The sequence below is a fragment of the Acanthisitta chloris genome, unplaced genomic scaffold, assembly GCF_000695815.1.
Source record: "Acanthisitta chloris isolate BGI_N310 unplaced genomic scaffold, ASM69581v1 scaffold6504, whole genome shotgun sequence".
In the NCBI taxonomy this organism is placed as follows: Eukaryota; Metazoa; Chordata; class Aves; order Passeriformes; family Acanthisittidae; genus Acanthisitta; species Acanthisitta chloris.
The window spans coordinates 608-15,925 of NW_008668675.1; the positions used below are offsets into that span (position 1 = coordinate 608).

The 15,318-nt window shown below is 39.5% G+C and overlaps 1 protein-coding gene across 1 annotated transcript; it reads right to left on the minus strand.

The window, feature by feature from the left end:
- Positions 1-3,288: 3,288 nt before the first annotated feature.
- AGGF1 (angiogenic factor with G patch and FHA domains 1) lies at positions 3,289-15,108 on the minus strand (the record flags this gene model as incomplete). Its single annotated transcript, XM_009072992.1, has 9 exons — positions 3,289-3,486; positions 4,352-4,451; positions 5,371-5,498; positions 7,191-7,273; positions 7,542-7,707; positions 8,592-8,693; positions 11,516-11,567; positions 13,143-13,254; positions 14,757-15,108. Coding segments are annotated over 9 exons (1,293 nt in total), but the record flags the coding sequence as incomplete, so codon positions are not given.
- Between the last annotated feature and the right edge of the window lie 210 nt (positions 15,109-15,318).

A 15,318-nucleotide genomic window follows, 5' to 3' on the forward strand; every position in this document is an offset into this window, starting at 1 on the left:
GCAGAAGCCCCAGTTTTATCTACAGTATGTCTTGTAAAAGCAGTTAAGATGTGTATAATTAAGAGCCCATGCTGGCATAGGTGTTTAGTCGAGTGTCTGTCACACAACCATGAGTGAGTTCCCAGTTTTTATGAGCTAGCTGGATTGTTCAGCACTTGAGAATGTACCTGCGGTTCTTAATTTATTTCAAATTTCAGAAATATTTTGGGTAAGTTGGCAAAATTCACTATTAGCACTACAGAAAACAGTTTGTTTAAATAAACAGATGCATGTAATTTTATTCTTAAGAACTTTATGTATTCACTTGCACTATTTATATATACAGAAAACTGCTAAAACTTTTCACTTTGGATGTATTAAAAAAAAGGAACTCTAAATATCGTAAGTTGGAAAAAAGACAATGATGGCTGGAGGATTGAGAAGGTAAGACAGTTGAACTTTATGCTGTATCTTACTGGTTATATCCTCCAAAATTACTTCAGTGCAACAGCAGCTCGTGTTCCCCTCCTGACATGAGGGAAAGCAGCACTGCCATTGCACATAAGACTTGCACATCACTGGTGTCTTTCACCGGACTTATTTATACCTAAAACTTTCTAAAAGGTCATTAAGGTAAGGGATGAAAAGCCCTTTTTAGCTCAATTCATGCCTTCCTCCTCAATTCATGCAGCTGCTTGATCAGGATTAGTCAGACCTCATTTTCAGTTGTTTTATTAATCATCTCTGTGTGTTAATGGCACTGCTTTTTCCACTTTCCTAGGCAGCATCAAGGGAGAATGGGATTTGTCACACCAAGGCTGAACTGAGACTAAGCTTCAACCCTTTGCATGAAAGCAGCTGAAGGAAGAATCTGCAGCAGTGAAAGCAATCAGTACCTGACTGCATGAGCCCGTGCCTCTCACACAGGGCAAATGATGCCTTAATTCAAGGACTTTATGAAATGCAAAGTCAGTGATTTACTTTTCTTGGAGCTGAGCAACCGGGGAGAGGGGAAGTTAAGCTTCCTACTCATTTCAAATTAAGATATATAGTTTGTTTTACTGTAAAGACTACAGAGGTCAAATAAAAAAAGGCAAAAACTTCCTTTTAGCATACAGGATCTTTTGTCCTTTTTAGAGACATGTTGAACTGACACTTAACATAAGCTGTTTCATACAGTGCAACATTTTTTCACAGCTAGAAATGGCCTCTAAAAATGTGAAGTTGTCAATGAAAAGCAATGCAACAGCAAAGTATATAATGCAGCAATACTTTTACATTATTGCAACAGCAATAATCCATGACTATCACTAAACCAGTAGAAAAGTAGCTGCTTATAAAGGCAGTGACCTAATTTTAAGTAAACAATACTGCTGCAGGCATTGAGTGTGGATAACTAACTTCAACTCTGTACTCCAGAAGTAAAGTGTTCAGCTTCAGGCTGATAAACTTGTGGTGCTAGGACCTTTTGGTTTATATTGTGTGTGTCTCAGATGGACTAATGGCTGGTAACTTGCCCTGGTTTTACACCCTTGACAGTTGCACGTGTGATCCAACAGAACTGTGGGACTACCAAGTTTCCTTTACTTGGACAAATACCAGAATTTGACCGGAGTGGGATTAAGTTCTATCCAGCATATGCACAAGATAGTATCAAGAAGCACTTAAAGAAGCTGCTTAAATTGACAATGATTTATTGTGTTTAGGAACATTCAATAAATACCAAGCTTTTGGCTTCAGTTTGGCAAGGTATCCCCATCAGAAATCAGTTGTTTGTGTGGTTGGTTGTTTTCTGGCATAAACTCCATTGCCAGCAATGGATATACCAGAAAAAGAATTTAATACATACAAACAGACAGCAGTTTTCTAAGCACACCTCCTCTTTAAAGGCTTGATACAGATTTACTAAACAAATCTCAAGTTCTTCACAGAAGAAAATTTTGCTACAAGCTGTCTATGAACATTGTTTTCTTCACTAATGCTGGTAGTTTATTTCATGGAGTACTGTATTTTTGAACAGTACTGTTGAAGCATTTAAAAACAAGCTTTTCCCCCCTTAAGATGAGACATGAAACTAGTACTGAACTGTGTGAATTTAAAGAGTGCTGTACCTCTTGCTGAGCATTTCACAGGATAGGTCAGGCTGGAAGGGATCACAGTGGCTCATCTGGTCCAACGTCCCTGCTCCAGCAGGGCCATCCCAGAGCACATGGCACAGAATTGTGTCCAGATGGTTCTGGGATATCTCCAGTGAGAGAGAATCCACACTCTCTCTGGGAAATCTGTTCCAGTACTTGGTTATTGCACAGTAAATTAGTTCTTCCTTGCATTCAGGTGGAACTCCCTGTGTATCAGTCTGCCCATTGTCTCTTGTCCTGCTGCTCAGCACCAGGGAGTAGAGCCTGATCGATCCTCTTGGCACTGTCCCTTCAAATACTGACAGATATTGATGACATCTCTGTCTCTCTTTGAGACTGAACAGGACCAGCTCCCTCAGCCTTTCCTCGTAAGAGATGCTGCAGTCCCCTCATCATCTTTGTTGCCTTCTTCTGCTGGACCTGATCCAGGAGCTCCATGCCCCTCTTGTCCTGATGAGCCCAGAACTGGACACAATGTGCCTCATCAGGGCTGAGCAGAGAGCCAGGATCACCTCCCTCAACCTGTTGGCAATGTTCTTCCTAACGCACCCTAGGATTCCATTGGCTTTCTTGGCCCCCAGGACACACTGCTGGCTCATGGACAGCTTGTTGCCCACCAGGACCCCCAGGTCATTCACAGAGCTGTTCTCCAGCAGGTCAGCCCCAGGCTGTACTGGTGCTCAGGGTTATTCCTCCCCAGGTGCAGGACCTGCACTTGCCCTTGAATTTCATGTCAACCATGAAAAAACAGCATATGATACTCTGTTGGTAGGAGTCTGGGGGATTTTGTTTGTTGGAGCTTGCTTTTAAACCACTGTTCAAATGTTAGTTGTATCTTTTAAATTTAACAGATGTTTTGTGTAACTCTCTGTGAAGTTTAAAAACACAATGGAAGAAACTTCCTCCTCATAGTGAGAATCACTTTCAAGTATTTGTATTTGAATATCCCTCTAAACTCCATTCATTTCATATTAAAAATGTGTTTTTTATAAAAGCATGAGGACTACAGAAAACAAATCAACATAACAGAGTTAATATTGCATAATTTTTTTCCACAACTGTATTTTACATATCACCAAACTTCTGCTTTAGCAAAAGCAAAAAAGAATAAAAATAAATTCTCTCCCAGCTATTTACATTCAGGAATTACTCTGCTGTGGGACCAGACACTTTACTCTACAGTCCCTCTAACCCAAGGTGTATTCTTGGGTGTATCCTTTTGTGGTTTAGAGTCTTGGAAGTTTTCAGCAAACCTCTCTCTTGCTTTATCCCAGTTCTTTTTATTCTTGCTCTGGATGAGCTGAACATCAATTGAGGATGGTCTGCTGGCACCTAAACCTGCATGCATCTGATGGAGCTCAAGTTGGATCTGTGAAATACATTAAATATTATTGTAACTGCAAGTTAGGTATTCTAAATGCTTCAAATCTTACTTTTTTTAGTACAGATTCCACCCCTCACTCCCCAAGAACTTCTCTTTCACACCTTCTCTAATACACCTAAATCATATGTGAACAGTACCATTCGATGATGTGTCAAATCACCACCTCCAGAACTATGATCTAGAGAGCTGAATGATGTCACCTGCCACTGACATCACTGTGAAATACACCTCACTGAGTGAGCAGCACATGATCCCTGTGCTGGGTAGTTGGACAATACAAGGCATAGTGTGGCTCTGAGCAGCACTACTGCCAGAAGACAACACATCTCTGGTAGCAAAAAGTGGGACTAATAGGGCTGACACAGAGGTCCACAGCTTGGTGGCCACACCAGCTAGTTTCTTCCCCTCTCGTGGCCAACCATCTTGATTTTTGTGCTACATCACCCTCAGAGAAAGTGAAGAATTCCACCCTAAGCCCATCTTGAATTCACATCACTTAAATGATGTCAATCTTCCTCCAGACATTGTACTCAAATCTGAGATTATTAATTCAAAGGCTAGAAGCTATGTATGTCTTTATGTCCATGTATAGGATCATATGTCCTCCTTGCTTAGTTTCCTGACAAACACAGACACCCCTGACATTTCCCACTGAAGAGACAACACCCATTGAAACATTTCAAACTACTTCACTAGTCAAGTAAAAAATTATTGGAGATTAGTCCTACTGAGATTATTTATTCCTTCCTAACCATGATTTTGAAAGTGAATAATGACATACAATTAGACATTTTTCACTGCAAATACATTTCTGCTCTTTTTGTTTCAAGTAGAAACCAGAAAGACCTACCGGATCCTTCATACCACCACCATCCTTGCCCAGGCCTTCTCCCTTCTTCCATCCCATCTTCTCCAACATTTTATGCCCTTTGTTGCTGTTGCTGATTTCACTTTGAAGAGAGTTTGAGAGAACTGATTAGCAAGAGTTAATATACAGAGAATGCTCTGAAATACTGAATGACAGAAATGTATGTGCTCTAGAAACCACGAATCAATTACTCTGCTGTTCCTACTTCCATCAAGAGCTATCCAGAAGACCTTAGTGCTCCTTTTCCAAGTTCCTCCATGAATATCTTTGGTTAACAAAACTATTCAAAGCCTCTGGTCAATACCACCTTTCTTCAAACTCCTTCTAAACAACTTGGTTGCTTCAGGAGTTAAGATACATCATGGGTGGGTGGGAAATGACTGCACTAGGGAAAAGGCAGCATTGCTGCCAAACCATTCCTGACACACCTATTTCATTGTCTCACACTTCCTTTTATTTGTTTACAAGCTCCTACAAGTTCATGTCTCTTATAAAAAACCCACCCCAAGTACAATGACAGAGGCAAAGTAAGAACTGAAGAGGAAGATTAAAGTAAATGTCATTTAAGAGGGATGTAAATACCTGTCCTATGACAGGATGGATATTGACAGTGAAAGTAGCTGCAGGTGAAAAATCTGCATGTGTAGTATTACCAGGACTGAATAGGAAGCACAAAAACTGAGCCACTTGAAAAACAGACACTGTGAACACATCAGTAGTGCAGCTGAGTTCTCTGCTCTGTTTGAGTTGGTAAGGAAGGTATCTAAGCATCCTTACTGCCAGGCTGAATTCTGTATGGAAGATAAGGGGTTAACAAAAGAGATGTGAAATGGGAAGTGTGAATAACTTACAATTTTCTACCTCTCCTAACATGTTGTATACACAAGTAATTCGTAATCTAACAAACTGCTGTTGACAAACTGATACCTTACAATCACTTTTTAAAGATTCACTAGAGAAGGGCATGAGGGATGCAACCTCCTACACCCACCCCAACTTACATATGAACAGAAGCTGGACTATCATCTCTCTGGAAAGTTCCTTCACTTCCAAAGGTCTCCCTGCGTTTTCCTGCTCTGTCTTTGTACTTTGGATTCTTCACTGCTTTGTTGTCTTCATACTCTGTATTCTTCACAAGGAGATTTAATTCCATCAGGACAAAGAAAGCAGGGTTTAAATTCTTCATTTTTTATAACATTTTCCCTCCAAAAGTAAGGCAGCTTCAGCATATTTCATTAATTCTAAGTCTTATAACAGAATACTATAGGTCTCACTGGGTACTTTCTGATCTTACAGCCATACCTCTATAAGGCATGTTATTGTCATCATATAATAATGTAACATAGCCAAATTCAGTAATTTCACAGAAGCTGTGCATAAAACAACAGATTCTCTTGAATCTTCTCTTGGCATGAGGAATCAATCTCCCTATACTGAGCAGAAAACCACGTGGACGTGTCACAGGGCTTTATACAAACATCTAGCCTATTCCTCAGCAACTGTTTTTTCAGAACAGATGACAGAACTAAGCATATCTACAGGTTCTGTATCAATACTACTCTCAAGAGTTTGAGAGAAACAGTGGCACTCTCTTCTCTACATGAATACTTACTACGTATGCTAGATGTAACCCCATACGTACAACTATCTCTAAACCAGAAGGAACTTGAATACCTATATATTACATTCCCTCTATGGTCACATTGGCATTCTTCCATGGACTTAAAAACTTGAAAAAATTCCCTCTTCCTTCCATCATTTTTTCAATTGATCAGGACTTTTCCTTTCCAAATTAGAGACAGCACAGCAATACAGTGCAAACTTCACTGGCAGAAATGCAAACAGAAATGCCTTGTGAAATCTTAACCTTAAAAGGATTAGGAATATTGTACATACTGGAAGGATGTGGGAGTATGGATTAGACAGGAAGCTGAACATGAGCCAGCAGTGTGCTCAGGTGGCTAAGAAGGCCAATGGCATCCTGGCCTGGATCAGGAACAGTGTGGTCAGCAGGACCAGGGAGGTGATTCTGCCCCTGGACTCAGCGCTGGTGAGGCCACACCTTGAGTACTGTGTGCAGTTCTGGGCCCCTCAGTTGAGGAGGGACATTGAGGTGCTGGAGCAGGTCCAGAGAAGAGCAACGAGGCTGGTGAAGGGACTCGAGCACAAGTGCCATGAGCAGAGGCTGAGGGAGCTGGGGGTGTTCAGCCTGAAGAAGAGGAGGCTCAGGGGAGACCTTATCACCCTCTACAACTCCCTGACAGGAGGTTGGAGTCAGGTGGGGGTTGGTCTCTTCTGCCAGGCAACTAGCAGGAGGACAAGAGGGCACAGACTCAAGCTCTGCCAGGGGAGGGTTAGGTTGGATATAAGGAAGAGGTTTTTTACGGAGAGAGTGATCAGACATTGGAATGGGCTGCCCAGGGAGGTGGTGGATTCACCATCCCTGGAGGTTTTCAAGCTGAGACTGGATGTGGCATTTAGTACCATGGTCTAGTAACCACAGTAGGGTTGCACTTGATGATCTTGGAGGTCCTTTCCAACCTGGCTGATTCTATGATTCCATGACCTTTTCCTAAAGTTCCAATGGAACTTTCATGCCTTCTTACCATCATCTCTCTCTGTACAGGTTTGTAAAGACTTTTTATTTAGGGTACAAAAGCCAAGCTTCAGTTAAACTACCAGGCTCAAATTTGAGTGCATTTGAAAACCTCCCTTATTCAATTCGAGTTTGTGGCATAAAATAGGAATCACAAAGTATTACAAAAACCCAACAGGAATCCCAAGATTTCAAAAGCTTAATCAACTTCTACTGTGAACTCACCTGTAAACCATATTTTACCCGTATTTGTTTTAATGCTTTTCTTCTGACTAACTCTCTCTCTTCTTTGCTAAGCGCTGGACAAACTAAAAGGAAGAACACAAGACCGAATTGTCAATTACTAATGTACCAATGTTTTGATACATAAGACAAGTCTAAGAATTTTTGTTCTAACATAATGTTAAGCAGATTACCTAGATGTATGTCTAAACACAGACATATACCAAGAAGGAAATACATAATTATGTATAACTATTCCCAGCTGACAAGAAAACTAGAAGGAAACTGAAGTAATAATTATGTTTATACAGTAAACAGCCAGAATAAAAAACATCCTGTGATAACAGGACTAACCAGAAGATTCCTTTTTCCTGTCCAGGCGAAGATGTGCTCTGACTTGTCCTGGTTCACATCCATCACAAGTATCACTGCCAGGATGGATATGAAAAGAAAGCACAGTTTCACCAATCTTCACCTCATCTCCATGCTCCAAGATGTAGGGATCACATTTTGTTTTGGGCTGCAGCAAAAGGAAGTTTGATAGCCACGTTAATTAGTTACTCATGAAGGACACAAAGTCTATTTGCTTTTAATGTAGTAATCCAGCTTGGTCTCACAAATGCAGATACAGTGGGTATTTCAAAGAGTGTGACAGCAGGTCAAAAGAGGTGATTCTTCCCCTCTGCTCTTGTGAGAATCCAAACGGAATACTGCACACAGTTCTGGTGTCCTCAGCATAAGAAGGACATGGAACTGTTGGAGCAAGTCCAGAGGAGGCCATGAAGTTGGTAAGAGGACTGGAGCATCTCCCCTATGAGGACAGGCTGAGGGAGTTGGGGCTGTTCAGCCTGGAGAAGAGAAGACTGTGTGGAGACCTCATAGCAACTTTTCAATATCTGAAGGGGCTACAAGGAGCCAGAGAGGGACTCTGTGTTAGGAGCTGCAGTGACAGGACAAGGGGTAACAGGTTCAAACTGAAGGAGGGGAAGTCTAGGTTAGATGTGAGAAAAAATGTTTTTCCTGTGAGGGTGGTGAGACACTGGCACAGGTTGCCCAGGGATGTGGTGGCTGCCCCAACCCTGGCAGTGTTCAAGGCCAGGCTGGATGAAGCCTTGAGCAACCTGGTGTGGTGGGATGTGTCCCTGCCCAGGGCAGGGGGTTGGGACTAGATGATCTGTGAGATTCCTTCCAACCCTTCTTTAGCAACTGCAACCACAGTGGATTTCTCATACTATAAACTAAATGAAGTACTGTAACTGGCCCTAAAACCAGAAGGGAACCAAGGAAGACATTGATGCATGAAAGAAGCCACACAGTAGCATTGTTAGTGGTTTGCCATAACACATTTAAAATGACCACAAGACTACAGTTCAACATACAGGTATTATAACCATAGGCACTCACCTGGAGAATCTGATTCCCATTAACAACTGTTCCATTCTGACTGCCTTGATCCACAAGAACATAGTTTTGCAAATCATGGTCAAAATACACTTCTGCATGGAACTGATAAACAGAGGACTAAGTGAAATGTTTTTGTTAAGCAAATACTTCACAATTTAAATTTTAAAGTAAGATTTCAGAATGTATTTTGAGACCTTTTAAATGAGGACTGGTACTCTTAAGTTAAGTACTTTTAAGTCAAGTACTCCAAGTTAAGTTAAATACTCCAAGTTAATGTTCTGCCAATTGACAGGGACAACAGAAATAGCACAGACACCAACAAAAATAGGTTTATTTTACTATTGGTGTTTTAAGATAATCGAAAAATCAACAATATATTCACATATAAGGTTAGTTTACTAAGCTCTAATACAAACAGCACAACCAACAAAGACAATAAGAAAGGCAATGCAATTAATCATTACTACACACAGGAAATAACAGTGATTAAGAAAGATACATTACCAATTGCCCCAATACTTTCCCACCCCCCCCAGACCCTGGTTGCAATGAGGGTTTGGAGAGCCTTTCCCACAACTGGGAAGTCCTACGCAGTGTGTCTACTCAGAGCTGCAAGAGGCTCTAGCTTTTATAGGCCAAATCAATAGGCTAAAAATAACCTGCATTGGTTTTGGTTTGATGCAGAAAACCATCTGCTGGTACTCCTCTCCAATCACCTGTGGCTGGAGCTTGGCCAGAGCCCAGGACATGGTTGGTGGAGTTTCCTAAAGTATGTTGCAGGAAGCTGCATGGCCTTGGAGCTTCCTTTGTTCAAGATCAAGCAGCTTGTTCACTCATAACAACAACTAACATAAATAGCTTGCTAAATCTGTATCAATTATTAGCAGTTTGCCCAACTAGCACAATCACAAGATGGTCACGATTCATCTATAGGTCAACTCTGGCTTGGGCCTAATGTCCAGGCCGTAACATTTCAGTTAAGTACTCTGGTACTCTTAAGCTAATGGAGTATTCCACACCTTATGATTTCATCCATGTGAAATGTAACTGGATGGGCCACAACAGCATGAGCTCAAGTACTATTAATAATTAACTATTTCGACCATAAACTGATTCAGTACTGGAAAACTCTGTACTTCCAATGTGGAATTTAAAAGAACTGCAAGATTCAGTGATGCAGCATTTTTAACTCTTCCTACAAATAACAGGCTTTTTTGCTTTCAAAATACGCCACAATACTCTCAATAAAACCAAAATCTGATCTCATTGTACCACTCCAGGTTACTTGGTCTTTCATATCTGAAATAGCTCCCTAAATGCCACATTTTTGTAAAAATTACCTGCATAATTTAATACCCAGGACACAGTGACTAGTCATCACTTGCTGTTTCCTTCATACCCTTTCTGATATTGATTTTGTTTGCTTGTGGTGTTGTTGCAGTTCCATATAGGTATTGCTCCCAAACCCAGACAGAACAGAGAAAACACAACTCCTTACCAAACACACACAGACAGACACTAACTACCTCCAATATAGACTGAACAAACCAAAGTACCAACTTTTCCAGCCTACTCAGACTTCCAGTAAAAACAGTGAGTCTAAAACAAGTGACTGTTTCAAATTTGACAAGCAAAGATACATTTTGCTATAGTAAAGGAAAAAATCCACAAGAATCAATCTGGGAAGAAGGTGTTACCTCAAAGCCAATTATCTTCTTATCTTTGAGCAACAGCAGTTGCTACATTCAGTAAATGCAAATAAAAATAATCAAAATAGTTTTTTTGTAGACTAGCTAGAATTTATAAAGGAATACTCCCATAATAATGAAGACTGACTAGTTCATTCAACAGATAATTTAATAAGTTGTCCACAGCTATGAACTATGAACCGTGAGGAAAAAACTGGTACATAACTTCTTGTTTCTACAGATATGTCATTTATCTTTCTGCCTTTAACTCCTTATCTGAAAAGTGAAGTAACTTCTTACATAAACTGTCAGTGCCTGTGAAGTATTAAAATGGTAACATCACAGAAAAATAAAAGTCTTTTGGCTGCTTTATTCACCCAGTTTCACATACATGCCTGAAAAAAAAGTAATTAGTAGCAGGGAAATATGTACTCTGGAAATTACTCATTATGATATATGGTTGATTAATCAGAACTATCACCTGAAATAGACATTTTTCATGAGATACTTGGACTTAGAGACGTTTTCAGCAGGTTTTTTTGTTTAGATGACACGTGTTTGTCAATCTACATTGTTCTTTTATTAAGAGTGCTATATTTAGGGTCTGTGTTAAAGTATTTAGCAAAACAGATAACATAGCTTTAATCTCTCTTAACCAGAACAAAAATTCTCCATTCAATCTACCATTGAAAGGAATTCTGTTAATTTTTTTAACTCCTTGTACATCAGTTAGACATTTACACACAGTTGCCTTGAAGAAAAATAAACTCTTTTGCTCTGAGCATAACTGCAAGGATTGCATTACTTTATAACAAAGTTATTACTAGTTGACATAAATATTTTATCTACTATTAGTACTCAACAGAGTAGGAAGTTCTCAAGTTCAGTAACTATGAAATTCAAGATTCCAAATACAATTTTTTTTACTATGCATTACACTATGGATTAGTAAAAAGTATTAGTAAAAAGTGGATTTAAACAAGTATTTAGGTTTTCTAGACTCTGAAAACAAACTTTTGTTTGGGTTAAGTTCCCATACAGTGTAAGGACACACAGACAAAATACTGTGTGTTTTCCTCTTTGTCAATTCAAATGTGGCAAAACCACATCCCACTCTGAAAGTTCTTTCCAAAAATTAATGTAAGATTTTCCAAATTTAATGCCATCAAATCTAAAGCTTCATTCACACATTTATTTCTGCTGATCTAGCTTTAAGCAGACACAAACAAGAGTTACCTTACTGACTCCAACTTCAGGAATTTGAAGTGTGTGTCCAACATCTTTTTCTCTGAAAAGGCAAGTTCATATACAAATTACAACCAAGCAGAAATAAGTCTAATTAATGGCTTAAAAAAGGTGTATTTTAGATGAGAATTAATATCATGTTTCTCTTCTAAGCTATTAGGAATCTTCAGAGATATAAACCACTGTGTTGCTACATACACAATATAAAGACTTGCTTCAGGTCCTTCTTCCATTTGCATAAATTATACCTGCAATGAGTAGATGATACAGCAGTAACATTAAATTCTTATCCATAAACCTGACATTCCTGTCTGAACTTTTATACTCACACAACACTTGTAATAACAGTGTGAACTCTGCATCCTTCAGGCTCTTCAGTGCATCTTGGCATCAGTGCTCAATGCTGTGGGTGAATTCTGGGCAGCATTAGGCAGGTAATATAAGAAAGAGCAATCTTACAGGGGTTGTTTTGGTTTTTGTTTTTTTTGGTCAAAAACACTGGAGTAGAAGGGAGGGATTTGTGTATTAGTTTCTTATACTAGGGGGTGAAGAAGCAATGCAGCTAGCAAAGGACCTATATGAAAATTCCATGTAGAACTGTTACTTCTTGATTGCATTGAACTTCTTGTCTAAAAACAATGAAAAAATCTCACTGAAATTTGAAGGTGTGAGGAAGTCACAGGCAGGTTAATGGCTGGACTTGATGATCTTAGAGGTGTCCTCCAACTTTGATGTTTCTATGATTCCAAGTCTAGGATACCCTTCCTTGTGATCCTGAATTTCTCAACGGTGTTCTTCCATTTCTAGAATAATTACTTCAGTGACCCAGAAAAGTTTACTGACTTTATAAAAAACAAGTTTTCAAAGAAAGACGTGCGGCCCTGCTGTCATTAGGGCTCAGACAAGATCAAGTTATCACTAATAAATTTTCACAACTGCTGAGCTGCATTAACTGTGTTAATGCTGTTACGCTATCATGGCAAAATTCTGTTATGTGACATGACTTGAATTTCTTACTGTGGACTAATCCAACAGGTGTTAGTAAAGGGCCTTGACATGAAGCCATGAGGAGCAGCTGAGGACACTTGGTCTGTTCAGCCTGGAGAAGAGGAGACTGAGGACAGATCTCATCACGGTATACAACTCCCTCCTGAGGGGCAGTGCAGGGACAGCACTGACCTCTGCTCTCTGTGACCAGTGACAGGATCCAAGGGAATGGCCTGAAGTTGTGAGGATTGTGAAGACATGAGGGTTTACATTGGATATTAGTAACAGGTTCTTCCCCCAGAGGTGTTTGAGCACTGGAACAGCTCCCTGGGGCAGTGGTCACAGCCCCAAGCCTGACAGAGCTCAAGGAGTGTTTGGACAATGCTCTCAGGTCCAGGGTGGATTGCTGGGTTGTCCTGGGCAGGGCTAAGAGTTAGACTCGATGATTCTCATGAGTCCCTTCCAACTCTGAATATTATGTGATTCTGTGAACTCAGACCACCTCACAATTGCTGCATACTGGGAGGATAAGCATGAAGAGTAGGGACAAGCAATCCTAAGCGCTTTCTACAGCTTCCAAAGTGAAGTAATTTCATATATACATATATAAAACAAACACAATCAGTTTTACCTTCCAATGGTAGCAGGTTTCACAGCTGTGATAATATAAAGCGATCCAGTCTGTAGAACTGGTGATCTTATTACAATTACTCTGATGCAAGGAGGCCAGATCTTTTCTTCCTCTATAATGATAAAAACATACCCCACAACCACCATTATTACCAATAAATAACAGTTTTACCCCTATAATCCATAGTTTTCAAACACCTGATATACTCAGCCATTACCTGTCTGAATGCCATGCAACTTTCATGAAAAGAAATGTATAACCACATCTGAGAGAAAACTGTTCCAAAGGCTTTCTGACTGCACACTAAAAGCATTACAAATGCTTTCCTGATTCTGTTTATTTACATGTACACAAGTCTTTGGTTACAGCAATGAAATATAAATCCATTCAGAGAATTTACTAGCATACTATAAATCTATGGGTCATTAATTGTAGCAGATTAGAAGACAATTCTGCTCTGAGAAAAGGCACCACTTTTTATTCACATCACAGGACTAAAGCACGTAGAACTTTATATTTGAAAACTTCTATGTCAAATACATTTTTGCTAGTTTTTTTCTTATAGCAGTATGCATCAAGATAAGAAAAAAGAATAGAGCCCAGATTCATAAGCTTATTCACCCCATTATCTGTCAAGATATTATATTCTAATAGCTGTACGAATTCTGTACTTGGATGTACATTTGCAGACTCCAATAATCTCAGCTAGGAACAGAGATAAGATGGGAAGACACTAGCTTAAAAGGTACTAGGGGAAGAGAAATTGTCGCCAGTTTTTATTACTTCAGCATTACTGGAGAACTGGATAGTAATGGTAGCAGCACATTTTGATTGGCATTAATTTCTTAGAATCTGAGTAGTTAAGTAATGAAAACATAAGAAACAAACTGACTATTTAACCGTGAGCAGGAGAGAGACTGCTGTACAGTCTTCCACAGGTTGTATTTCATCTGTGATTTGGTATATCCTTTGCATATACGCAGTTCCAATTGGTTGCATTAAGCTTTTCACAGGTTACCTTTACTTATTTCTTTATTTTTTTTTGCAAGAGATCCTTGAATTCTTGAGGAGTTAAGGACTTAGAACACTTTCTGTGGTATAAAACAGTACACAGGTTTCCCCTCTATACCCATTTCTTACATGTTGCCACTGGAATACACACAACATAGGATTTCAGCTAGTACTGATTACTCCAAGTTCCTTTTCATCACAGTAGACTCATCTTGCATTAAATTATACAATGGTTTATGAACAGTATCAGAAATAGTATATACTAACAGTTAATACACAGAATTATTCTGAGTTCTGTTCTAGAATATTTTAACAGCAGACTTTCTTTTCTCCTTTCACTATCCTAGTCTAACCAAATTTTAATCAGCCACTGAGATTTCTACACAAGCACAGGATGTTATAAACAGCTTTTATAAAAACACCACTGCTTACTTCTGTGCAAGTGAGGAGAAGGAAAGAAACACTAATAGCATGTAGCACTTAATTCAAAGTGTCTTAAATAACGTGTTTTATATGTTTTTTTAAAATTATCCAAACTGCTACTTGTTCTTAACAGGCCTCTGGAAAAATACTGTACTAGGACATATAAACCACAATATTCACCTTCATTTTCTGAGTCTTCTGAATCATTACTTTCTTCACTGGTTAATTCCTCGTCCTCACTGTAGGTTTCACACTCAGAATCTGTAATTTCACCTTCCTCTGGCTCACTCTCTGTGTCTGCTGTCCTGCTGTCGTCCGTGTACGCAGCAGTGTCTGGTGTGCTCTTGCGTGAATGCGAGTTCACGCCGTCTGTAGAAACTGATTCTTTGGCTGTTAGGCTGTTCCGTGGTTTTCTGTCCATTTTAGTCTTCTTTCGCATATATGGAGACTCATCTTCCTCCGCAGAACTTACTTGCTCAGTAGTGGAAATGCAATTCAGGCTGTTAGATTTCTGCTCTTCTGTGTCCAAGTCCTGGAGGGAATTAAAGAATGTTAAGAGTCTTAACAGATTGAGTTTTTCTATCAGCCTGGAAGTAAATTCTTCACTCGGAAAAATTATTTTTAGGACTCTTAAGAAATGGTTAAATTTCCAGACAGGTTTGCACATGGACTCACCAGAACATCTCAGTACAAACATTTTCACATCCTATCATACAATCATAGAATCCACTGGGTTGGAAAA